Consider the following 27,697-nt stretch of genomic DNA (forward strand, 5'->3'; position numbering starts at 1 on the left):
CTGAATCTGGTTGAATTTCTGGCAGTTCCCTGTCGATATATTGCTGCAGCCGCTTTTTTAATGATCTTCAGCAAAATTTTACTTGCAGATGATATTAATGATATTGTTTGATAATTTCCACATTCAGTTGGATCAGTTTTCTTTGGAATAGGCACAAATATGGATCTCTTCCAGTTGGTTGGCCAGGTTGCTGTCTTCCAAATTTCTTGGCATAGATGAGTGAGCACTTCTAGCGCCTCATCAGTTTGTTGAAACATCTCAATTGGTATTCCGTCAATTCCTGGAGCTCTGTTTTTCTCCAGTGCCTTCAGTGCAGCTTGGACCTCTTCCTTCAGTACCATTAGTTCCTAATCATATGCTACTTCCTGAAATGCTGAACGTTGACCATTTCTTTTTGGTATAGTGACTCTGTGTATTCCTTCCATCTTCTTTTGATGCTTCCTGCATCGTTTAATATTTTCCCTGTAGAATCCTTCAGTATTGCATCTCGAGGCTTGAATTTTTTCTTCAGTTCTTTCAGCTTGAGAAACGCTGAGCGTGTTCTTCCCTTTTAGTTTTCTAATTCCAGGTCTTTGCACACATCATTATAATACTTTACTTTGTCTTCTCAAGCCACCTTTTGAAATCTTCTGTTCAGCTCTTTTACTTCATCATTTCTTCCATTTGCTTTAGCTACTCGATGTTCAAGAGCTAGTTTCAGAGTCTCTTCTGACATCCATATTGGTCTTTTCTTTCTCTCCTTTCTTCAATGACCTCTTACTTTCTTCATGTATGATGTCATTCCACAGCTCATCTGGTCTTCAGTCATTAGTGTTCAATGCATCAAATCTGTTCTTCAGATGATCTCTAAATTCAGGTGGGATATACTCAAAGTTGTATTTTGGCTCTCTGGACCTGTTCTAATTTTCTCCAGCTCCAACTTGAACTTGTATATGAACAACTGATGGTCTGTTCCACAGTCAGCACCTGGCCTAGTTCTGACTGATAATATTCAGCTTTTCCATCGTCCCTCTTTCCACAGATGTAGTCAATTTGATTCCTGTGTATTCCATCTGGTGAGGTCCATGTGTATAGGCGCTGTTTATGTTGTTGAAAAAAAGATATTTGCAATGAAGTAGTCCTTGGTCTTGTGAAATTCTGTGTATATGAATGCAGATAGGTAGATATAGCAAATATCTTTGTTTTCTTCCTTCCTTTATTCCATTAACCCCCATTGCCTCGGAGTCAATTCCAACTCATAGTAACCCTATAGGACAGAGAAGAACTGCCCCATAGGGGTTCCAAAGAGTGGCTTGTGGATTCAAAGTGCCGACCTATTGGTCAGCAGCTGAGCTCTTAACCACTATGCCACTGAGGCTCCATTACTTATTTTAAAATATAAGATGTAAACAGGGCTAGTGCATTTTTGGTTGTACATATGTTAGTTGTATCATGTTAAGTGCAAGTATGATTTATAATTGACTTTATTTAGAGATTATGTATCGTTTAAGGAGATGTGTATAGGTGCCATGTAGACAAGGGGTGGACCATGATGGTTAAGGTTATGTGTCAACTCGGCTAAGCCATGATTCTCGGGGGGTTGGCAGATATTATGTAATCATCCTCCATTTTGTGATCTGATGTGAGCATCCAATCGGTTGAAAGGGAAGTTTCCTTGGGGGTGTGTCCTTCATCTAATAGATAGGTAAGTAGGTAGGTAGGTGGGTAGGTAGATTAGATAGATAGATAGACAGGCAGACAGACAGATAGATAGATGTATGTTCTGGCAAAGCTCTCCCTCTCTGGATCCTGCATCTGATTCATCATCCTCTGACCTCCAGTTCTTGAGATGTGAGCCAGCAGCCTGTCATCTGAACTGCAGATTTTGGAATTTGCCAGCTCCCACAGCCCCAGGAGCCAGCGCCCTGCTTTCTGACCTGCCGTTTTGGGGTTCATCAGCCCCTGAAACCACATGAGTCAGGAGGAGCCTCCAGCCTGACATCTGACCCATTTGGGACTTGCCAGCCTCCACAACTGAGTGAGCCATTTCCTTGAAAACTCCCTCTATCTCTCTCTCTGTCTTTCTCTCTCTCTATCTCTGTGTGTGTGTGTATGTATATATATATACACACATATATATGCATACATATGTATACACACATATATATATATACACACACACACACACACACACACACACATACACTTCACTGGTTTTGCTCTTCTAGAGAACCCACCCTAAGACAACTACTCTGGAAATGATCTTCCTGGAAAACCAAAAACCCTACTAGTGTTCTGAATATTCTTTTCAGAACTGAAAAAAATAATATACATCTGCAGCACTGTTTGAAACAATGCTTCTTTGAAATGGAGTTTATTCTGAGTGGGTGTGCATTCAGTAGCCACCCCCAAAGCCTCAAACACCTGGTCTCTTCCCAGAATGTAATCCACACAATCCCTTGAGAGAAGACATCATCACTATTTACAAATACAAGTGGCGTTACTATGAGTTACAGTTTTCTGGAAGTTTTCATGCATAGTTCGTGATTTTAAAGCAAAGAAATTCACATGAGAGTAAAATCACCAAGTATTAGTTCCATTCTGAAGGCAAGCGACTTGAGGAGCATCTCATTTGGCTTTTTCTATGTCTTTTCACTGCAACATATGTAAGTCTCCTGTTGAACCTCTCTGGTCCACTGTTGCCTCTAATGAAGTCATGTTCTGTGCTCAGGGCAGTAATATCCTCAGAAGCAGATGTCTCCCGTAAAGCATGACCTCATTCCTTGGAATGGGAAGAGTTAGCAGTAGATTGTTGGGGTAATGTGTGGGGGAATGGGTTTGTTTAGAAGTAATTTTCTTAAATAATGTATTCATCTTTTATATAAATTTCTATAAAATAAGCAAATGTAGTTTTTTGCTATTTTTTGTTAACCCAGGAGGAACAACCACTAGGCCAGAAGAAACAAAGCCCTCACAGAGCACAGACACTTCCATTCTGTTGTTTGTTAAGGACAGTGTGACAGATTTGAGTACAGAAGGATGAAACTTGGGACTTCCCAGATGTTAAATCTAGGCTCTGTATCAGACCCCACTGAATCACAGCCTAGATTTCAACAAGCACTTTATAACAGCCCTGGAGCTTAGATGAAATAAACTGAAGTACACAAGGAAAGTTACTGACCCAGGTGATCCCAGAAAATTAGGCAAGTAGGAGCATTGCTCGAAAAGGAAAGGGTAGAGGAAAAGAATGGACCAATTAGAAAGATGTAGCTTATAGCCAGTCCAACCTTGCTCAGGACTGGGCTTTCCAGGCCTTTCCTATCCTTTACAAAAGCAAACTTAGAGCAGTTCCTGAATATTTACTTCTCACATTATGAGAAGTATGCACAACATCCTGAGCTCTCTGATACCCTATAACCAGGCCTTTTAGTCACAGCCCTCATGTTCTAGAGTGTTCCTCACTTCTGTTTGTGTCTATGCAGAAAGTGAGCACCTTAAGGAAAAAAGGCCTAAAGAGCTAATTTCCTAAAGACATAAGGCAAAGGCCTTTCCACAAACAGTATCACAAAGAAATATAATAAGCTACTTACCATCTGAGTCCAGTAACTAATATTTGTAAATATAATCACTACATTCCCATATGAGGTATGTTTCAGTTATAGCTGTGCATTAAAAAATGAAGATATACCAATAATTCTGTAAATATTAATTGATGGTGATAAATACTGAAATTATATTTCCTTCCCCAACAAACACTTTAGTCACCTTGGCCAGCAACCAATCCTCCTCCCAAGAGCTCTTTAAACTTCATTCTTACCATAAAGCCTTTTCAGATCGAACTTCCCAGACTTTCTTACTTATGCTGCTTGAGCCAATCCATCCTCTCCCCTCCTTCCGCACCCTCATCTTTCACCCTTCCCACCTCCGATTCCTCTGGAGATGATAACATTGGTGCCTAAATGAAAGTAAGAGATCATGGACTTTTGTGAAATTAGTGTTGATGGGTGAACTGGCCCTCAAGGAAGTGCTACTAACTAGGAATAGCTATTACTTTTTTTTAATGGAAGTTATTGTACATTTTTTTCTACCCAAAACCCAAACACCCAATGACATCCTAAGGTGAAAAAGGACTTAGTCCCAATCAAGATATTAGGGAACAAACAGCTCCCATGTTCTATAAACTAATCCAAAGCATAGAAAGAGACAGAATGCTTCCCAGTTCATTTTATGAAATTGGTATAACCTTAATAACGAACTCTTCCAGAAATAGCGCCAAAAAGGAAACAAAATATTAATCTCCCATAAAAATCCAGCAAATAAAACCCTGCAATATATTTGAAGTATAATATATCATGACTAAGTAGGGTTTCTCCTGGGAATGCAAGGATTGTTCAGTAGTAGGAAATCTCTAAATATCACATCATGCCATGTGCTCAAAAGATATCAACCATGTGATCAGCTCAGATGCCACAAATGTCTTTAATAAAAACTGAACATTCTTTCCTGGTAATTCTTAGTAAACTAGGAATAAAGGGACATTCTTTAATATGATAAAGAATGTCTTGGCCCAATAAACAACAAAGTGTTTAATGGTAAATATATTAGACATCCCTGCCAAATCAGTAATAAGACAAAATTGTTCATTATAACTGCTAATGTTTAACATTACTCTTGAAGTTCTAGTGAATGCAATGAGGCAAGAAACAGAAATGGGATATGTAACTATTTGGGGAATGATACAAATGATCATTATTTAGAGATATGATTCTGCAGGGAGAAAATCCAAGAGAATTAATTTAATACACATTATAAGAGAGATCATCAAGTTGGCCAGGTCTTACATTTTTCTGTTCCCTGTGATACAAACACAGTACTTGCAATCTTGTGTTCAACCACGTATAAGTTAAATATAATTGAAAGAATTAACTGAAAAAAAAACTTTCTACAGGCGGTAAAGTCCTTCACATTCATTTCAGAATCTTGCTATGCCTTGCAATAATCATTATGAACATCAATTCATATTAGATGAAAGGCCTTGGTTATCTGAGTTTTCTGTTTTGCTGGCATTTTGATGAATGAAATTTATATGGTTAGGAAAATTTGCAAAGAAACTAATTATATTTATGGAGTGCCTAGAGACTATCTTAAACACGCTTCTTATGTTATATCGTACAATTCTTATAACAACAGTTATGTGCCCAATCTCCCTGCAAGAGAAAAGGTATTTGGAAGATCGAACTTCTGCTGAGTACAATGTGTAGAGGATGGCCAGTATGCAGCTACGAAAGCAGATACTGCATGGAGAACAGGGGTAACAATACTGAACATATAAAAGGCAAGATAAACACTTTAATGTTAAATAATAACCGCAGGTAAAGTCAGGTAGGTATAGCCTTCTTGGGGGAAAAAAAATTGGATTGGCTCTTTCTAAACCAAAATAGTGAACAGTACCTCAATCCTACAGCAGGTGCTAATATAAATGACTGGAGCACACACAAGCTGAACACCAGAAATCTTCAGCTTGTGCCATCAATGACTTAGGATGAGCCCCTTCTCTGATAAAAGGGACACCACATGCACAGCAGCACAACAGCTAGCCATCTTGCACTATTCTGGAACCCAGTCTAGAGCCATGTTGCATGTGGGTTTTTTTTTTTTTAACTTAGAAATGAGTTCAATTTGAGGAATGTAAGTTTCAGGCTTGAGAAGACAAAGTAAAGTATTACAATGAAATGTGGAAATATCTGGAGTTAGAAAACCAAAAGGGAAGAACACAGTCAGCATTTCTTAAGCTGAAAGAACTGAAGAAAAAATTCAGGCCTCGAGTTGCAATATTGAAGAATGCTATGGACCAAATATCGAACAATGCGGGAAGCATCAAAAGATGACAGAAGGACTACACAGAGTCACTGTACCAAAAAGAATTGATCGATATCCGACCATGTCAGGAGGTAGCATGTGATCAAGAACTGATGGTCTTAAAGAAGTCCAAGCTGCACTGAAGGAATCGGCAAAAAACAAGGCTTCAGGAATTGACAAAAGTGAGATGTTTCAACAAACAGATGCAACTCTGGAAGTGCTCACTCATCTATGCGAAGAAATCCAGAAGACAGCTACCTGGACAACCAGCTGGAAGAGATCCATATTTGTGCCCATTCCAAAGAAAGGTGATCCAACAGGATGTGGAAATCATCAAACAATATCATTAATATCAAACACGAGTAAAATTTTGCTGAAGATAATTTAAAAACGGTTGCAGCAGTACATCAACAGGGAACTGCCAGAAATTCAAGCCAGATTCAGAAGAAGATGAGAAATGAAGGATATCATTGCTGATGTCAGGTGTGTCTTGGCTGAAAGCAGAGAATACCAAAAAGTTGCTTACCTGTGTTTTACTGACTATACAAAGACATTTGACTGTGTGGATCATAACAAATTAAGGATAACATTGCAAAGAATGGAAATTCCAAAACACTTAATTGTGCTCATGCAGGCCTGTACATAGACCAAGAGGCAGTCTTTTAAACAGAACAAGGGGATGCTGTGTGGTTTAAAATCAGGAAAGTTGTGCATCAGGGTTGTGTCCCTTTACCATTCGTATTCAATATGTATGCTGAGCAAACACTCTGAGAAGTTAGGCTATATGAAGAAGAACGCGGCATCAAGACTGGAGGAAGACTCATTAACAACCTGAAATATGCAGATGATACAACCTTGCTTGCTAAAAACAAAGAGGACTTGAAGCACTTACTGATAAGGATAAAAGACTACAGCTTTCGGTATGAATTACACCTCAACATGAAGAAAACGAAACTCCTCACAATTGGACCAATAAGCAACATCATGATAAACAGGGAAAATACTGAAGTTGTCAGGATTTCATTTTACTTGGGTTGACAATCAAAGCCCATAGGAGCAGCAGTCAAGAAGTCAAACGACGTATTGCATTGGGCAAATCTGTTGCAAAAGACGTCTTTAAAGTGTTAAAAAGTAAAGATGTCACTTGAGAACTAAGGCGTACCTGACCCAAGCCTTGGTATTTTCAATCACCTCATATGCATGCAAAAGCTGGACAATGAATAAGGAATATTGAAGAAGAATTGATGCCTTTGAATACGGTATCGGTGAAGAATATTGAACCGCCATGGACTGCCAGAAGAACAAACAAATCTGTATTAGAAGAAGCACAGCCGGAGTGTTCCTTAGAAGCAAAGATGGTGAGACTTTGTCTCACGTACTACTTTGGACATGTTATCGGAAGGGACCAATCCCTGGAGAAGGACATCATGCTTGGTAAAGTAGAGGGTCAGTGAAAAAGAGGAAGACCCTCAATGAGATGGATTGACACAGTGGCTGCAACAATGGGCTCAAGCATAGCAATGACTGTGAGCATGGCACAGGACTGGGCAGTGTTTCATTCAGTTGTACACAGAGTTGCGGCTCAACAGCCCTGAACAACAAAGTTCCAGGTAACAGGAATGCACTTAAGTGGCAATGTCATAATGGTAGTGGAGACATGGGCTGGGACTCAGGGAATATCATTCTCCATAAGGTTTGAAACCCTGAAAAGAAATGGACTGATGAGTGAGTATGTAGATAGAGAAAAGCAGGGACCTGAAGCCTAACCTTTGATATTAGTAGTATTAAGATTTCTGTCTATTCCTAGGAATATATCCTAGAGAAATAAGAGCCATCACACAAATAGACCTATGCATACCCATGTTCATTGCAGCATTGTTCACAAAATCAAAAAGATGGAAACAACCTAGATGCCCATCGACAGATGAATGGATAAACAAACTGTGGTACATACACACAATGGAGTACTACACAACGATAAAGAACAATGATGAATCTCCGAAGCATCTCACAACAAAGATGAATCTGGAGGGCATTATATTGTGTGAAATAAGTCAATCACAAAAGGACAAATATTGAATGAGACCACTACTATAAAAACTCATGAAAAGGTTTACGCTCAGAAAGAAACTCTTTGATGGTTTCAAGGGAGGGAAGGGGTAGGGATGGAAAAACACTAAATAAACAGTACGCAAGTGGAAACTTTGGTGAAGGGTAAGACAGTACACAATACTGGGGAAGCCAGCACAACCTGTACAAGTCAAGGTCATGGTAGCTCCATAGACACGTCCAAACTCCCTGGAGGACCAAATTGCTGGGCTGAGGGCTGTGAGGACCGTGGTCTCAGGGAACATCTAGCTCAATTGGCATAACAGAGTTTATAAAGAAAATATTCTACATTCTACTTTGTTGAGTAGGGTCTGGGGTTTTTAAAGCCTGTGAGCGGCCATCTAACATACTCTACTCGTCTCACTGTGTTGGGAGCAAGGGAGAATGAAGAAAACCAAAGACACAAGGGAAAGATTAGTCCAACTACCTCAGCCTCCACCAGGGTGAGTCCAGAACAACAAGATGATGCCTGGCTACCACCACTGACTGCTCTGACAGAGATCACAATAGAGGGACAGAGCTGGGGAAAAATGTAGAACAAAATTCTAACTCACAAGAAAGACCAGACTAACTGGCCTGACAGACACTGCAGAGACTCTGAGAGTACGGCCCTCGGACACCCTTTTAGCTCAGTAATGAGGTCACTCCTGAGGTTCACCATTCAGCCAAGATTAGACAGGCCCATAAAACAAAACAGACTAAAGGGGCACACCAGCCCAGGGGCAAGGACTAGAAGGCAGAAGGGGATAGGAAAGCTGGTAATAGGGAACTCAAGGTCGAGGAGGGAGAGTGTTGCCATGTCGTGGGGTTGATAACCAATGTCACAAAGCAATATGTGTACTATTTGTTTAATGAGAAGCTAGTGTGTTCTGTAAACCTACATCTAAGGTACAATAATAGTAAAAATAAATAAAAATTTTAAAAAAAGATTTCTGTCTCTGTTATGTTAGCCTCTTTAAAAAAAAAAAAAAGGCCAAAGAACTATGCATGTATCTAAAGGGACCAATGGATATAATTTATTTAGACTTTCAAACAAACTTTAACTGAAATTTTGCACCAAAGGTTATTATGTTTTAAGTGGTGTCACTACGAAATTTAAGGAGCAATCTTACCAAAAGGACCTAAAAGCAAGGATAAAGCATAGTAATAAATACACATCTCGCTAAGTTCAAAACCATAAACAGCACAGTTTCTCTAATAGCTGCTTCTGGTTTTATTTAACATTCTTATATATGGCCTGGGTCAAAGAGTTTGCAGTGAAATCTCTAATTTCGCAAATTGATAAATTATTTAGTCCAAAGATCCATTCAAAGCTCTGCCACTTGCTAGCTGTGTGAACCCTGACAAGTTGCTTAGTCTCTCCTGTACTGTTTGTTCAGCTGTAAAATAATGGAATTGGACATAAATATCTCAGCTAGAAATTCTATAGCTTAGCTCAGTTTAGCTCCCCTCTCTGTCTATAACGAAACAACACATAATCAAGTTCTTTAGTTGATTAGAGCAATGTTAGAGAGTGACTATTAAAGGGTCAAGGACCAGAGAAAGCAATTGTTATACGGAATTATTCACTATACAGAGTTCATTGCAACCAGATTGGCAAAGCACTGTTTCTGCCAGCCATCTGCTTCAACGTAAAAATAGCTTTTTTATACAGGACTGTACTTTATAATTGGATTTAACCCATGCCACAGATTTCTTAACTAATAAATTTATAGATCTCTTAATATAACATTTTGAAGCTGAGGTACATAAAATTTTGAGTAAGAGGTCACCTAATCCATACCTATATTAGGCAGGAGGAGAGAGAAATGCAGACAAGTTAAGTGATTCACCCAAGTTCAGAGAGTAAATAAGTCATAAAGCTATATCTCTGAACAATTAGTCCAGTTCTATTCTCACTACACTCAGTTCCTAAAGCAAGCAGAAATATGGCCATTTGAGTCCACAGACCAGACATGTTTTGAAACTGTTTTGGCAGCCCTATCAGGAGGTATGTGACTTGATAATGATAGTGATGAAAAATTAAAGTGATGATTATAATTAATATTTATTGAGTGCCTATATGTGCCGGGAACTGTGCTAAGTACGGTGCATGATCTCATTTAATCCTCCTAACATACCTTGTGAGATAGATATTATTTTCCCAATTTTCATAGGTGAATAAACTAATTCAGAGAAGTGAGGTAAACTTGCCCAAAGCCACACAGCTATTGAATGTTAGGAACAGAATTCAGAGTCAGATCTGAAAGATAACAAAACTCATTATCTTTCCACAAACAGTGTAACCCAGAACGCTAATTCAACAAGAGATAGGTATTTTGAAAAGAGTTGTATGGCCAGATAAGTCTGGGAAATACTGCGTGGTGCTACAGTGGTTAAGAGCTACAGCTGCTAACCAAAAGGTTGGCAGTTCGAATTCACCAGGCGCTCCTTGGAAATTCCATGGGGCAGTCCTACTCTGTCCAATAGGGTCACTATGAGTCGGAATCAACTCGAAGGCAACGGGCTTGGTTTTGGTTTTCTTGGAGAGTCACATTGTCCGTTAGTATATTAAAAGACCTGAGAAGTCTTCGGTGAAGAAACCTATTTATTTTTTTCTTAACACTGTGTTTATCAAACTCTTTTATTGTGGTAAAATAGGTATAACAAAAAATTTGCCACTTTAATCATTTGTAGGTGTACAATTCAGTGACATTAATTACATTGACCATGTTGTGTAACTATCACCATTATCTATTTCCAAAAGTTTTTCATCACCCCAAACAGAAATTCAGTACCCCTTAAGCAATAACTCCATGCTACCCCTTACCCCCAACTCCTGGTAACCACTAATAAGATTTTATATCTATGATTGCTTATTCCAGGTGTTTCATCTAAGTGGGATCATACAATATTTGTCCTTTTTTGTATCTGACTTATTTCACTTAACGTTTTCAAGGTTCATCTATTACGTAACATGTATCAGAACTTTATTTCTCTTTATGGATGAGTAATATTCCATTGCATATGTACATGTGTATGTATATACACACCCCAGTTGGGTTCTTTCTGTTACCTGAAGTGGGTCCCACCCAGTGTGGCTTCTAGTCAATCAAAGCACACCAAGGTGAGGAGAGGGGAAGAGTGTTTATTGTGGGTGCATAAGCAAGGAGCAGAGAGAATGTTTCTTAAACTCTGCTCCTCAATTAGCTGAAAGCTTTGGCTTTTATACAGTTGTCTGTGGGAAAGCACATACACAGGCATGTGTGCAAGTGCAGAGTAGCTTTTGACATAGTATTTTCTTAGCATGTTCGACATTTTCTTAGCATGTTACAAAGATGGCATCTAACTCTGCCTTGGGGTGGTAGATTTACTATGCTAATGAGACCTTTGGGCGACCTTTAAGTCTTAGCAAGCTCAAGCTGGTTTAGAAGCAGGAACTTATCTTAGTTTTGAAAAACAGTCTGAAAGTCCATAGTATTCTTTTGTGGTTCTAATCAGGACAGAACAGAAACTATGTTAAGTTTTGGGAAGAGACTATACTTTTTCGGTTCAGCTGAGATATTTTGATACCTCAGCTGGGCCTTGCTATCATTTCCACCTTTTGACTATTGTGAATAATGCTGCTATGAACATTGGTGTACAATTATCTGTTTGAGTTCCTGCTTTCAAGTCTTTTGGGTATATACCTAGGAGTGGAATTGCTGGATCACATGGTAATACTATGTTTAAGTTTTGAGTAACCACCAAACAGTTCTCCACAGCTCCTGCACCATTTTACACTCTCACCAGCAATGCACAAGGGCTCCAATTTTTCCACATCCTCCCCAACACTTGTTATTTTCTGTTTTTCTGGTAATAGCTACCATACTGGGTGTGAAGTGGTATCTCGTTGTGGTTTTGGTTTGTATTTTTCTAATGGCTAATGACTTTGAGCATCTTTTCATGTAGTTATTGGCCAGTTGTATATTTTCTTTGGAGAAATGTCTCTTCAAGTCCTTTGCCCATTTCTTAACTGGGTCGTTTGTCTTTCTGTTGTTGAGTTGAAGGAGTTCTGTATATATTCTAGATGTTAAACCCTTATCAGGTATATGGTTACCAAATATTTTCTTTCGTTTTGTGGGTTGTCTCTTCACTTTTTTGATAAAGTCCTCAGATATTATCTTAGTTATCTAGTGCTGCTATAACAGAAATAACCACAGATGGGTGGTTTTAACAAACAGAAATTTATTTTCTCACTTTAGAAGGCTAGAAATCCGAGGTCAGGGCACCAACTCTAGGGGAAGGCTTTCTTTCTCTGTCAGCTGTAGAGAAAGGTCCTTGTCTCTTTTGAGCCTCTGCTCCTGGGCAATCTTCATGTGGCTTGGCATCTCTCTTCCCCCATCTCTGCTTCCTAGCTTGCTTGTTTAATTTTTTATATCTCAAAAGAGAGTGACTCAAGATACATCCTGTACTAAACTTGCCCGTTAATTAACATAACAAAGATAATCCATTCCCAAATGGGATTATAACCACAGGAAGAGAGGTTAGGATGTACAACACATATTTTTGGGATACACAATTCAATCCATAACAGGTATCGTATCGATGATCTATTGTCAAAAATGAGGTCTTAAAGCTTTTGTTTTTGTTGTTGTTGTTAGGTGCCATTGAGTCAGTTCCAACTCATAGCAACCCCACGCACAACAGAACGAAACACTGCCCAGTCCTGAGCCATCCTTACAATCGTTGTTATGCTTGAGCTCATTGTTGCAGCCACTCTGTCAATCCACCTCGTTGAGGGTCTTCCTCTTTTCCGCTGACCCTGTACTCTGCCAGGCATGATGTCCTTCTCCAGGGACTGATCCCTCCTGACAACATGTCCAAAGTATGTAAGATGTAGTCTCTCCATCCTTGCCTCTAAGGAGCATTCTGGCTGTACTTCTTCTAAGACAGATTTGTTCATTCTTTTGGCAGTCCCTGGTATATTCAATATTCTTCGCCAACACCACAATTCAAAGGTGTCAACTCTTCTTTGGTCTTCCTTATTCATTGTCCAGCTTTCACATGCATATGATGCGATTGAAAATACCGTGTCTTGGGTCAGGAGCACCTTAGTCTTCAGGGCGACGTCTATACTCTTCAACACTTTGAAGAGGTCCTTTGCAGCAGATTTACCCAATGCAATGCGTCTTTTGATTTCTTTACTGCTGCTTCCATGGCTGTTGATTAAAGCTTTTACCCCCGTGTTTTCTTCTAAGATTTTTATAGTTTTAGTTTTTATATTTAGGTTATTAATCCATTTTGAGTTAATTTTCACATATGGTGTGAGGCATTGGCCCAACTTTATTCTTTTGCATGTGGAGATCCAGTTGTCCCAACTCCATTTGTTGAAGAGACAATTCTTTCCCCCTTTGAATAAATAGACTTAACACCCTTGTCAAAAATCAATTGTCCATAAATGTATGGGTTTATTTCTGGACTCTTAATTATACTCTTCATTGGTCTATATGTGTATCCTTGTACCAGTATCAGACTGGTTTGATTACTGTAACTTTAAATTACGTTTTAAAATTGGGAAGTGTTCTTTTTCAAGGTTGTTTTGGCTCCAAATTTTTTTTTTTAACCAAGAAAGCTTTTTTTTCCAAAAACATCTGTTAATATCACGTAGGACGCTGATGCTGTCTAGAACATTTTAAAAACACTGCACTTGACCACACAACCTCCCATTCATCTTTCTGATCCACTTCAAATATTGTCTCTCTTAAGCCTGGCTTTTTTCATCTTAACCACTAAAGCAACCAAAGACTCTGTGTTGCAGGTTATTTCCTTAGCAAGAACACATACTTATCACTTTGGGAACATCTTTGGTAACACAAAAAACTTTAAGGAGAGAGACCATTAAACTTTTGAAATGTCAGCAGTTAATGGGGCTGTTTTAGTAGTGTCACAACCCCAGTAATATTTTTGAGTCTTTCCCTAACCAAGCCAGAAAAATTTCACAGCTGATAATAATGTAAGTTATATTTATGGAGCCTGAAGCCCAGGGGATGGGCTCCTGCTGCAAGGGCTGGGGAAGAAAGCCTTGGATGAACACAAGTTCTTCTCACCTCAGAAATACTTTGGAGATTGGGATGGGAAGGGATGTGGTGGGAATCAACTTGCACAGCCCTACCTTTTCTTGCCTTTTGGTCACACTTAGAGCAGATGCTGGAATTGCAGTCTGGACTGTGAACATGGGCATTCCATGTGGCTCTCACTCAAAATTCTCTCTTCTTTGAAGCTAATGGCTTCTATCTTCCTCAAATGTATTGAGCCTGCCACACATATTTGTGCGTGCAATTCTAATGGTGTAAGGTAGAACATGAAATAAACTCTTAAGATGTCAAAATTTGAAGATACAGACTACGTTTTTTAAAAAAAATAACAATTTCCAGTTCTATACCTCCTCATCCGCCAGCCTTTGCCTTTAAAATAAAAAACCAAACGTGTTGCCTTCGAGTCCAACTCATAGTGACCCTATAGAACAGAGTAAAACTGCCTCAGAGGGGTTTCCAAGGAGTGGCTGGTGGATTCAAACTGCCAACCTTTTGATTAGCAGCTGAGCTCTTAGCCACTATGCCACAAGAGCTTCTTCACTAACTAGCGCTTAAATGTTAGTGATGTACAGCTGTCTGATGCAACTCTCTATATAAAGAGAGGAAGGCATGAAACCTGGGAGCCTGCTACCTGTATAACCAAAGAACAAATAAAATTAAATTGGCATATATTGAATGCCTACTATATGCACAGCACTTTCACTTATTTAGCCCACAAAACAATTCTATAAATCAATAGAATTATGCCCATTTTACAAATGGGCACGTTTTGAGACTATTATTATTGATAGCCTTAACATTACTTGATTCAGTGGAAGGTGTAATTAATCTTCGTTCACATCCCAGCTCTACCATTTCCTTCAGTCACTCATTTATTCATTCAACAAAAGCTTTATTGAGCACCTACTATCAAAGAAATATTTTAGGCATTGGAGATACAGAGATGAATAAGACACAAAACTCGCCCTCAAGGAATTAACAATCTAGTAAGTGAGACTGTCGCATAATCGGAAAATTTCAATTTGATATGTGCAACAGTGTATTATAGGGACACAGAAGAATTGATACCTGACTGAATCTTAAAGGCTTTTGAGAGAAGGAGGGCCTGGAGAAGGGCATAGCAGGTAGAGGGAATGGAATAAAGCAAGGTACAGAGGCAAGAGGCGTGCAGAAGGGGATGCAAAGGGGCTACACGCAGTTCAGTGTTGCTTTTAAACTAGTGGCCATTTTATAAATTTATTGTTAAGTTTTTAAAACACATCTAGAGTAACATTAACATTTCTGAAATTTCAGCTTACCTTAAAATACCTACTGGCTGTGTGACCTTGGATAATTTATTTAATTCGTGTCTTCATCTGTAACATAAGCATACTAATACCTACTTCGCTGGATTGTTTTAAGGTCTAAAATGTAAAGCAGCTAGCACAGTGCATTAAAAAACCTGTCACCGTTGAATCGATTCTGACTCATAGAGACCCTATAGTCAGAATCTACTCGACAGCAACGGGTTTTTCTGCATTGTTAGTACATAGTTCATATATATTCAATACGTGTTAGCTTTACTTATTATGTCATTGACCTTCATCATGATCCTAAGCTTTGAATAGAGACAAACTATATAGGGTTCCCATTTAGCAGATGAAGAATCAGAAAGAGAGGATCAGTTGCCCTATGGTCAGCTTGTGGTTGAGTCAGGACTAGAATCTGGCTATGCCTGCTGCTAACCCCCATGGCCCTGATTCTCTTAGAAGACCCTGTTTTCTTAATGTTACATAGACAAGTTGTCTGCTTGCATTGATCAAAACATGTCAGATCTCAATTTCACTCCTATCAAAGCAGTCCCAGGGACTGTACAGATGTTTGTCCAACTCTGATGCATTTATGATTTTTGCCTGCAGAAATCATGGTTACAAATGATGGTCACAAATAGAGGAAATTGAAATGATATAGAAATATAGCTTGTTGCCATAGAAACAGACATGTGACAGTGGTAGTGCTCTGGGTAGGTATGAATAAGGTTCTGAAGCATATAGAGAAAATAAATGAGTGTATCTAAAAGGTTCTAGAACGCAGCAGAGGTAACGGCTTTTGCTCGGAGTCAGGATGCTCACTTCTAGTACGGGATAGCTCTAGTTCCCTGGCATTTTCTCTCCAGAAGCTGAAAAGCTACAATGGGAAGCCCCAAGTGAAAGCAGTAGATCGGGTGGATATGGGCTTAGAATTCCACATTGAGGCTCATGAGAATTATTGACCAGCCATGATGAGCTATGTTAGAACAATAAGTAACTCTCATACTGCTAAGACAATGTACTCATTACCACTTGGGGGAAATGTCTTGATACAATCTAATGACAATCTTGTCCATACTTTTTCACCCTCATTTTTCCCCAAAGGATATGCCAAATGGCCATTTTGGGAAAAAAAAAATAAAAATTTTAGTTAGCTCCCTACCTCACACTGTGTACCAAAATCTGTATCAGATGAATTATGTAGCTTTAAATATAAAAAAAATGAAACCATAAAAGAACTATGAAAAATATGAAGAGTTGCCTATATGATATTACATTAGGGGAAAACAAAGGCCAATATTTCTCAGTACTGTAGAAGCAAAAATCTTTCTAAAAAATAGAAAACTAAATCCAGCAACAATATATAAAAAATGATAATACATCTCAGGAAGTTTTACACTTAAAAAGAAATGGAATTTAAACTACACAAGATACTATTTCTCCCCATCAAATTGGCAAAATTTAAAAAGCATACTTTACCAGCAAGGCTGGGGGAACAGGCTCTGCCATATATTACTGGTGAGAGAGCAAAATGGTACAACCCTATGGAGCGAAGTATTGCAACATTTATAGCGTAACAGAATCGCATATGCACTAACTCTTTCCCAGGCAAACTCCCATTTCCAGGAATTTACCCTGGAGATTCTCTTCTGTAAATATTAAACAATCTATGGGTAAAGTTATTCATCGCGGTATTATCACAAAATATCGGAAACAACCTAAATGCCCGTGAATGAATAAACTATGGTACATTCCCCAATGAGTATTAGGCAGCTATAGAAAAGAATAAAGAAGCTCTCTAGAAACTAATATGGAATGATGCTACCTTTTGAATCATAAAAAAGGATAAATAAGAATATTAAAAAATTACATTAGGGAAGGCCAAACTAAGCATGGGAAACTCTGGTGGCACAGTGGTTAAGTGCTATGGTTGCTAACCAAAAGGTCAGCAGTTTGAATCCACCAGACACTTCTTGGAAACTCTATGGGGCAGTTCTGCAATGTCCTATAGGGTCGCTATGAGTCACAATCGACTCAACAGCAATGGATTTGGTTTTTTTTTTTTTTTGAACTAAGCATGACACTGAAGGCAGTGACTATAAAAGAAAAGATGGTTAGGTTTAACTACACACAAGAAAAGCCTTTCACATCCTTTGACCCATCAATGACCCTTTCTAATAATTCATCCTAAGAAAATCTTTGGACAAGAGTATAAAGATGTATATATGTAAAAACATTATAGGGTTTACATATACCCTATAGCATAGGGTCGCTGTGAGTTGGAAGCGACTCAACAGCAATGGGTTTGGTTTTGATTTTTTTATAGCAATGTTTATAATAGTGAAAAATTGGGAACAACTTAAATGTCCATCAAAAATGATTAATTAAATACTAGAAGTCCCTGGGTGGTGCAAACAATTAAGTACTCAACTACCAGCCAATAAGTTCATTGTTTGAACCCACCCATAGGCACCTCAGAAAACAGTCCTGGCGATCTGCTTCCAAAAGGTCGCAGCCTTAAAGATCCTATGAAGAATTTCTACTCTGAGACATGTGGGGTTGCCATGAGTAAGAACTGACTTGACGGCAGCTAACAATAACAACAGATCCATAATAAAAATAATAATGTATAAATGTAGTTATTGATACGGAAAGAAGTTGTCAAACAATATTGATCCCATTTTGTAAAAATACATATTTATATGCACAGAAAATTTCCGGGTATGCATAAAAATATTAATAGTGTTTATTTGTGGGTAGTTTATTAAGCTTTTTTTCCTCATTGCTCCTTTTTTGAATGTATTTTTGTACATATATGCATGCATATGTATTTCTAGTATAAAAATAATAAGAGGTTTTTTGTTGTTGCTGTTTTGTTTTCTTTTGTTTTCCTGAGCTAGCCAGTATATTTTCTGAAGTCCCCTTCTTTGGTGTTTTCCTAACCAATCCTAAGTACTTTGAGGATAGAGTTGTGTTTCGTTATTTACTATGTTACCTTCCTTAGGCATGCTCAGTAAGGACCGATTGGCTGGTAATTGTCTGATTTCCTCAAAGCCTGCTTTGAAGGCCGATGTAACAGTGCTAAACCTTTAGCCAGCTGACACGGTCAGAAACTTGGCCAGGGCTAGCACAACTTGGCTGTGAGAGCAGTGTGGCTGTAACAGCTGTCATCCCACTGCTCCCCCATGCTGTGTTGGCTGACGGGCTGGTAGCTGGCTGTTTGGGCTGGGCCTTTTCTGTGTAAAACCTTTCCCAAACAGCTTTCATGTTCAAGAGGAGGACCCTCTCAGGTTGAGTTGCTGCCTGTTAGTAATATCTGTGTAGCTATACTTCCCTGCCAGAACCTCCATGAACATTCTCAAGAACTCTGCATGCTGTTAATAAAAATAAAGGATGTTGTTGTTGTTGTTGTTAGGTGCCGTCGAGTCAGTTCTGACTCATAGCGACCCTGTGTACCACAGAATGAAACACTGCCCGGTCCTGCACCATCCCCATAATTGTTATGCTTGAGCTCATTGTTGCAGCCACTGTGTCAATCCACCTTGTTGAGGGTCTTCCTCTTTTCCGCTGACCCTGTACTCTGCCAAGCATGATGTCCTTCTGCAGGGACTGATCCATCCTGACAACATGTCCAAAGTACGTAAGACACAGTCTTGCCATCCTTGCCTCTAAGGAGCATTCTGGCTGTACTTCTTCTAAGACAGATTTGTTCATTCTTTTGGCAGTCCCTGGTATATTCAATATTCTTCGCCAACACCACAATTCAAAGGTGTCAACTCTTCTTTGGTCTTCCTTATTCATCGTCCAGCTTTCACATGCATATGATGCGATTGAAAATACCACCATGGTTTGGGTCAGGAGCACCTTAGTCTTCAGAGTGACATCTTTGCTTTTCAACACTTTAAAAAGGTCCTTTTTAGGAGATTTGCCCAATGCAATGCGTCTTTTGATTTCTCGACTGCTGCTTCCGTGGCTGTTGATTGTGGATCCAAGTAAAATGAAATCCTTGACAACTTCAGTCTTTTCTCCGTTTATCATGATGTTGCTTATTGGTCCAGTTGTGAGGATTTTTGTTTTCTATATGTTGAGGTGCAATCCATACTGAAGGCTGTGGTCTTTGATCTTCATCAGAAAATGCTTCAAGTCCTCTTTACTTTCAGCAATCAAGGTTGTGTGTTCTGCTTAACGCAGGTTGGTAATGAGTCTTCCTCCAATCCTGATGCGTTCTTCTTCATACAGTCCAGCTTCTTGGATTATTTGCTCAGCATACAGATTGAATAGGTATGGTGAAAGGATACAGCTCTGATGTACACCTTTCCTGACTTTAAACCGTGCAGTATCCCCTTGTTCTGTCCAAAGAACTTCCGATCTATGTATTGGTTCCTCATGAGCACAATTAAGTATTCTGGAATTCTCATTCTTTGCAGTGTTATCCATAATTTGTTATGATCCCCATGTGTCTGTCAGTTTGTCCTACTGTGTGGGCTTGTGTGTTGCTGTGATGCTGGAAGCTATGCCACCGGTATTCAGGTACCAGCAGGGTCACCCATGGAGGACAGGTTTCAGCTGAGCTTCCAGACTAAGACAGACTAGGAAGAAGGACCAGGCGGTCTACTTCTGAAAAGCATTAGCCAGTGAAAACCTTATGAATAACAGCGGAACATAGTCTAATATAGTGCCAAAAGATGAGCCCCCTAGGTTGGAAGGCACTCAAAAGATGACTGGGGAAAAGCTGCCTCCTCAAAGTAGAGTTGACCTTAATGACATGGATGGAGTAAAGCTCTTGGGACCTTCATATGGTGATACGGCACAACTCAAAATGAGAAGAAACAGTTGCAAACAAAGTAAAGGACAGGCAACAAAAAAAAAAGGAAGAAGAAGACAAAGGACTGGGAGAAGAGGAAAGGAGAAAAAAAGAGGATACAAGAATGAAGATTCATGACCTTAAGTGCGGCACGTTGCTAAAACCAACCTAAAACATTCCCTGCCCATGATAATACCTACTGTTGCACATGAGATCACTTTGCCAGGAAAATCCTCCACAGACATTGGTTTTTCCAGGGGCCTGTGCAAGCTCTAATGGCCACACTGGCGTTTTCCAGGTTAGAAACTTTACAGACCTCTGATACAGTCTGCTCTTATAGATAAAGATCATTCCGGGCTTGTTGCAAGAGTCAAATGAGATAATAGATTTAAATATGTTCTATAAATTATAAAATAATATACAAGTGGTTTATGTTCTTTTTGTAAGCCTGAGGCACTGACAGTGGTTTAATGTCATACAGTACTGTCTTCATGGGAGTTTGGAACAGATTTTAAATACCTGTATCTAAAGAAAGTCAAATCCATATACAAAAGAGAGATTTGAGACTCCTGGGGGCGGGGGAGGAAATGACTGTCTTGGAAAGACCTAAACTGTGTATATCTGGGGAGTGATTGTCGCCTAACTATATTAGAAAAGCTTTGGGTTTTCTGAGCATCCTCAATTGATAAGAATTGTTTTCTTTATAAGTAATCCTCAAGAAAATGCTTGTGGCATCACTATTGATGGAGCTGTTGACACTTCCTTAAGTGCCCATCAACGTATGCTAAATTACAATGGGAGTGCATGTGCCCTCCACATAACTGAATTATAGTTGCACTGTTTTAATAGCAAATAAAATTAAAATCATGATAGGGAAGTTACCAAAAAGTAAACTGTCTCTGCTCTGCTCCTTCTATGAAAATGACCCCTTTTTCCTTCCAGCTTCAACACATGAGACTTTATATCAGTTCTTCACCTGGATGCATGACTCTTCAATCTCAGGACTTGCAGAATTAATGGAATGCCGTCCTAAGGTTGTTGAGTTCTGCATTTTGGGGCATTTCATCTCTATGGAGAAGTACCCTCTCCCTCACTCCGAAGACTGAGGCTGAAAGATTTTTCTCCCCAGGGAAGAATCATCCCTGTAACTTTCTTGGCCTCAACAGTTAGGAAACAGACAAGGAAGTTTTGATAGTTGGGAGATACCTTGCCAAAAGCCTGACGCTTGGCCAGGGTTTTCTCAAATTTACAATGTCTCAGGGCTCCGTCCTACTGACTATGTTAAAAAATAAAGATTTTTCTGTGAATTTCCAGTGACTTAATTTTCTATTTTCTTTTTTTTTTAATAGGTCCAGTTAAAAACAAGAAAAAGGGTAAGTTAAGCTCCTGATTTCAAATAATCACTAGAGATGTTCCCTGCCATGTGTTTTCTCAAATTAGAAGAAAACATCAAGGGAATAGGGCTTTTGTATTATACTCTTTCAGCATTGGTTGTCCGTTATTTTATTCAATCACATATGATCTTCTTGAGTATTGTAGCTTCCAAACAACAAAGAAGAAATAGAAGTTGTTTTTCATTGATGGCCCATGAAAAATAGCATTGCTTCTCTAGCAACATAAAAAAGTTGTTTTTTGTTTTTGCTTTTTCCTTGCTCCCTCCTCCATTCAGTTCAATTTACATCTCTTTTATTTGTCCTTACTCTTTTCCCATCCTTTCTCTTTTCTCCTTTTATTTTTCCCCTACTTTATCAAATCAGTGATCAGGTATAAATGGAGTCCTCAGATAGCTTGTAGAAACTATGTATACTACCTACTGAGAGGTGACAATACCCTATTTATTGGCCTAGCAAGCTCTCCTTACTCTATTTCCCAAATGGCCTGGGAAGGTATTTCTTGCTTTGGGGTTTCAATATCATTTTCTCTGTGATGGAAAAAAAAAAAAAACTAGAGTATTATCCTGATCTTTCAGTCTTCAATAGAAGGAGCTTTTCGATCAATGGTTCCATTGTGCCATTGTTGGGTTAGTAAGTCCCCAGTGTTCTTGCAATGGGACTCACTCAAGTGCTTCTATAAGTGCTTGCTTACTTGAAGAAGAGGATCCAAAGATAGAACAAGTTTCAAGGTTAGGATTAGGTAATATGGTCCACTTCTTAGGACTAAAAGAACCAATTATTAAACCAGTTTAAATGCCTATTTTTTTCTGGGTTCTGATCTGAGAAGAAGATAAAGTGAAACGAATGATGTTTCATTAAAATACTTTAAGTGAAATGACTCTATTAAGATTTCTGAAGCTTTATAGGGTATATTATCAGCCCCAGGCTAGGCCAAAGAGACCGGCTTCAGCTGCAGCCCACCACTTGTCTGAGCACTAGGGTACTCTGGTGTTTTGAGGTGCCATGGTCCATGTGGAATACCTATGTCCCTGTTGTAAAGAAGCTGAGGATTGGCCTGGACTCCTGAGGGCCTGAGCTGAGCAAGGTTGGAAAACAGCCATAGAGCTGGAGTGAGGAAACCTTTCTCCATGGGGCCCGGGCATTCACCACCAAGATATTCTGTATTTTAAGAAAGTGAATTTGATTTTCAAGCATGTAGGTTTTAACTCTTGTCACATCCATTTAAGACAGAAATTATAACAAGCCTCGAAAGCTCACTTGGCTTGGGCACGGATACCTTCTGCCCCTACCACAAGCCCAAGGGTGACTTCCCTCTTAACGGGTAAGCTAAGAGCACTTTCTAATTACAGCTACTCTTTTGTTCTACTGACTCATTTATCAGACAGTGAATAAGCATTTTATATTTGTCAGGTATTTAGCAGTAGAGAGATGAAGGAAAATGATCCCGCCTTCAAAATTCTCCCAGCGTAGTTGGAATCATGCAAGTACATACAAATAATTACATTACAGTATATTTTTTAAATGCTATCATAGGAACATGTTCAGGGTGCTGTGGGAGCACAGAGAAGGAGCAAGTTGTTCTCCCAGGGGAAGTGAGGCAATGTATCACAAAGAAAGCAGCATTTGACCTAGACTTTGAAGAATGAGGAAAAAAGAGGAGCAAGGACAACCCCAGCAAAGAGAACAGCATTCTGAACTCTCTCAGAGGCATGAAAGAACAAGGCCTTTTTGGGAGGAACAGCAAGTAGATTTACCAGAGTATAGGGCGTGTGTATGATAGAGAGCAGCACCCAGTTGCAGTGTTATCCGGTGAGTGAGTACTGAGAGAACACAGTTGCTAATGACAGCGTAAGGCAATTATCTAGGCTAGAAGCTCTGAAGTTACAACTCAGAGATTCCAATGCCTCTGGCAGGGACTCAGATCACTGCCCAGCACTGCCACCTTGTGTACGGGCCATTACTGGGAGAAGAATGCACACAGGCCTTAAACATTTACCATGGCTGAAAGTGATTTAGAAACCATTTAATACATATCTCCTTGGACATAGTAAATAGGCACATGCCTGAAGAGGTGCATTGAGTTTTTCACTTAAATTTCATCCTCTAATGGGATTTCCCCATCCCACAAGTTTCTCTCTCTCTCTCTCTTTCTCTCCCTCTTTCTCACTCTTACTCATTTACTTTTGCTTATTTTTTCGGCAATGTGAGCTTAGCTAAAAGGTTAGGGAAATGCCCCATTCATAAAGTTTAGTTTTGAAAGGAAAGTGTATATTCTTTCATCTAAGATTATTATAGTACAAAAGACTCTGGGCTTTTGCATCATGAAGTGCTCTGTGAAAGTAAAGAAATCTGGAGAAGGAATTCAATCCTCTAAAGTCATCCTCTTGGTCCAGGGATCATTGGTACATGCTCCTCTCTGGGCCCAAGTTTTGGTAAGTATGCAGGTGTGGGAAGCACACTTGCCTAAACCTGGTTGCTGATGAGCACAGAGGACCAGCTATAGAACTGGATCACATCAAGAGCTTTTTCCCAAATGCCTTCTAACATTTTCATAAGTGAACATTCTCTGTTTATACTGCAACCATTATTCTCTTTGACTGGAGGAGTTTCTGGCTGTAATTCTTCCAAAGTTACATTAGCAAACGCAGGAGGCTCACATTCTTGAAGCTGAAGTTATGCTACCCACAGAACATCCTTTAGCTTGAAAATCACTGTTAAGCCTGGAAATGCTGGGACACAGGACAGCCTAATATGTACCATCCTCTGGGTCTACCCCACCTGGAGAATAATCAGGGAAAAGTAAGCCTTACAACCATGCTAGGTAAGTTTCCTGATTGCGGGGGGTCAGTCAGTCCTCTTTATGGAACCTCAGCCTTGGAAGGAAACTTAGAGAGATTATTGAGGCCAAGCTCATTTCACAGATAGAGAAACTAAGGCTCAGGGAGAGGAAGGGATTTGCCCAAAGTGCATTTGTGGCAGAGCTGGGGCTTACATCCTTATCTCTTGACTACAGATTCCATGTTCTTTCCACTACACTAGCTGTAATTGAAACTTGGGTGCTGAATAAGCCTGATTTGGAAGCTGCCCAAATCTGAATGGAGATGGTTTTCCTGTTCAGCATCTTGAAATAAGCTAGATCTAGAAACTGGGCAGATCCAATCTTCTGCTGCTAAATGCCAGGAGAACTCTAAACATCACACCCCTAGGACTTTAAGGCTACAGGGAGGGACTCTCCCCGGGAGGCATGCTCTCTGGACTCTGGACTTGCCTTTCCTTCCCAGCTGGGGAAGTGGCCCCACAATGACCCTGTTGTTTCATTCCAAGTGCAGATGTGGTTAGACATGGACAACTGGCTTCTTGAGTGGTGTTGCCATGAGAATTTGGTTTCTTGAACATAAGGCATTATTACTAAAGGAGGACTTGATAAATCAGGATGGGATTCTCCTGCCAAAGCATCTGGGGAGCAGAGAATCTGAGTCAGTAAGAAGATTTTTAAGTGAGACTTGAGAGGGTTGTATTTAAAATTAAGAAACTACCACAGATGAAGACACTGTGATGGAATCTGGTAAAAAGCCTTCCATTCCTGGTACCTCCACAAAACCGTAAGGACATGGTGAGGGGAGAAAGAAGATATCCACCTATGACCACCTGCAGTGCTTGAGTGGGGCTACACAAAGCAGAGGAAGTAAATAGGAGGAACTGGAGGTTTTGGTTTAAGACCACAGTTATGACCCAATTAAACATAACTAAATCCCAGTAGAAATGTTGGAGGGGCTAGGATATTGGAATAGGAGAGCTGAGACTGTTCTGGAAGGATAGCAAGGAGGAAAGGGGGAGGAGTCGGTGGCTTGATTAATAATGCATTTGAGAATAGGGCCTCTGAGGAAAGATTCTGGTAAGCTGGATTTTTTAGCCTATAAAAAAGGAGGGTGATAGGTGACTTTGAGTATACGAGGGTTATTATATGTATGATGGTAACTATACTTCTGTATCGCCACAAAGAATAAAATAAGAGCTTAAACTGACACAGGAATGGATTTCAGTTAAATATATGGAAGCACTTCCTAACAGTGAGGGGTAATAAACATTGGAACATGTTACCAAGGGAGTTTTCAGAATTTCCTTTCCCAGAGGTCTTTAAAAATAGGATTTAGAGAGGTCAGCTGATAAAGCAAAACCTGCGCCCTCCTCCTCAGCTCCTCAGCTCTCTCTACTCTTTGCTTCCCCTTCCTCCTGTTCTCTCTCTCTCTCTCTTTCTGTCTCTGAATGCCTCTTCTTTCTCAAACTCTTTCCCATTCCTCATTCTCAAGTAGAATAGCCCCCATCCCAATCCCCACTCCCTATACATCCTGACTCCCTTAGAAAACCTCCCTGGAGCTGATGGGGGAGAACACAGCAGAGCCTGCAGGAATGTTGTTCCTGAGGTCAAGCTATTCTCGTAGCTTCCTCTTGTTATCCACATCACATCTACCAAACTAGGTGGTAAACATAAGAGCCACACTCTTCAATAATAGCCCAATTCTAAAAAACCACAAAGTGACCCATATGTCTGGCCACTGGGCAGTTCTCATCCTTTGGACTCAGCTGAAATATAATCTCCTTTTTGAAGGCTTCCCTGACCTCTTCAGCATTTTGTCCTTGCTGTTAATGGAGCCCTTCTACTATACTGCCACCGTGTCTGTTTCCTCACTAGACTGTGAGCCCCTTGAGGGCTCCTTGAGGGCTATTTATTTTTATATCCTAAAACCTAGCTCAGTAAATGCTTATTGAATGAAAGAGGATAGGGAGAGTATAATTGTGTATGTGTGTGTGTCAAGTGTGATAAAATTGTCCAGCTCTTTAACAAGAGGAACTTCCAGAGGGCAGACTTTATGTCATTGGAATTCTGTAGAATTCCTGCCAGTATACTCCTAACAGTAAATAACTACAAATATAACCCTGAGTCTTGCTTTTCAGGAAAGAAGGCAGGACCTCCTGGGCCCAATGGCCCCCCAGGACCTCCAGGACCTCCAGGACCCCAAGGACCCCCGGGCATTCCAGGGATTCCTGGAATTCCAGGAACAACTGTTATGGGACCACCTGGTCCTCCAGGTCCTCCTGGTCCTCAAGGACCCCCTGGCCTCCAGGGACCTTCTGGTGAGTTCCTCTGTCTCTCTGCTCCCCTAGGCTTCTTACAAGTACTTTAGTAGAGCAGGCGTGTATGATCCTGAGACCCACTGCCATCAAGTTGATCCTGACTCATAGCGACCCTATAGGACAGAGTAGAACTGCCCCCATAGAGTTTCCAAGAAGCACCTGGTGGATTTGAACTGCCGACCTTTTGGTTAGCAGCTGTAGCACTTAACCACTACGCCACCAGGGTTTCCAGCAACCCTACAGGACAGAGTAAAACTGCCCATAGGATTTCCAAGGATCAGCTGGTAGATTTGAACTGCAGACCTTTCGGTTAGCAGCCGAGCTCTTAACCACTTCACCACCAGGGCACTTTCAAATGATGGAGATGGGGTTGGTGTGCAGATTTCCTAGGCCAGTATAGGGCTAGAAATTGAACAAACCAGTATGTCCTGGCCTGCTCTAACTTCTTGTTTGTACCAACCTGTCAAGAACAGGCCACCTGTCCTTGCCCCATCTCAACCCTTCCATCACAATCCCTCCCTGACTTTACGCTTCCCTGTTTTGGGCCTGTACGTGCCAGTAAACTCATATGAGCCAGACACAGAGGCTCTGAGAGTTCACTAGAATTCATGTGGAGCATGGATTTGGTCTGCTCTGATTCCCAGCATCTTGCTGATGTTTGCATGGAAATAGACTGTGGGGAGGAATGTTGGGGATTGGACAAAATGATAAGCCTTAGAACGGTTTCATCCCATGAACTCTGATGTACCTTTCCCATAGAGGTAGATAAGGAGTTACTGAGTTGAAAGGAGTTGGAAACATGCAAGTCACTCAGGATGTATGAAGCAAACCTAGGCACCAAGACTGTCCTGTCTAGGAATCAAGTGCTTCTTGCATTAGATCCTTAACCCCACCATACTGCCCATTCAAACATCACTTAATCCTTCACATCTTTCCCCTTGAGTCTAGAAGGGCATCCAAAAGGTATGAATGCAGATCCATACCTGCCTAATTGGAGTTGACTGGAGTTGAACTGCCTGAGCTTATGTCAATTGTTATTTCTTTCCCCAACTGCTCTCCTCTATCTTTGGC

General features: G+C 40.1%; 1 protein-coding gene across 1 annotated transcript in view; it reads left to right on the top strand.

The window, feature by feature from the left end:
* The window catches only part of EDA (ectodysplasin A), a 638,371-nt gene that overhangs the window by 600,347 nt on the left and 10,327 nt on the right, over positions 1-27,697 (top strand). The window contains exons 3-4 of the mRNA XM_023551453.2: positions 21,446-21,469; positions 26,447-26,626. Coding sequence (XP_023407221.2) covers positions 21,446-21,469; positions 26,447-26,626 — 204 coding nt within the window. The remainder of the gene's footprint in view (positions 1-21,445; positions 21,470-26,446; positions 26,627-27,697) is intronic.

The sequence above is a fragment of the Loxodonta africana genome, chromosome X, assembly GCF_030014295.1.
Source record: "Loxodonta africana isolate mLoxAfr1 chromosome X, mLoxAfr1.hap2, whole genome shotgun sequence".
Classification (NCBI taxonomy): domain Eukaryota; kingdom Metazoa; phylum Chordata; class Mammalia; order Proboscidea; family Elephantidae; genus Loxodonta; species Loxodonta africana.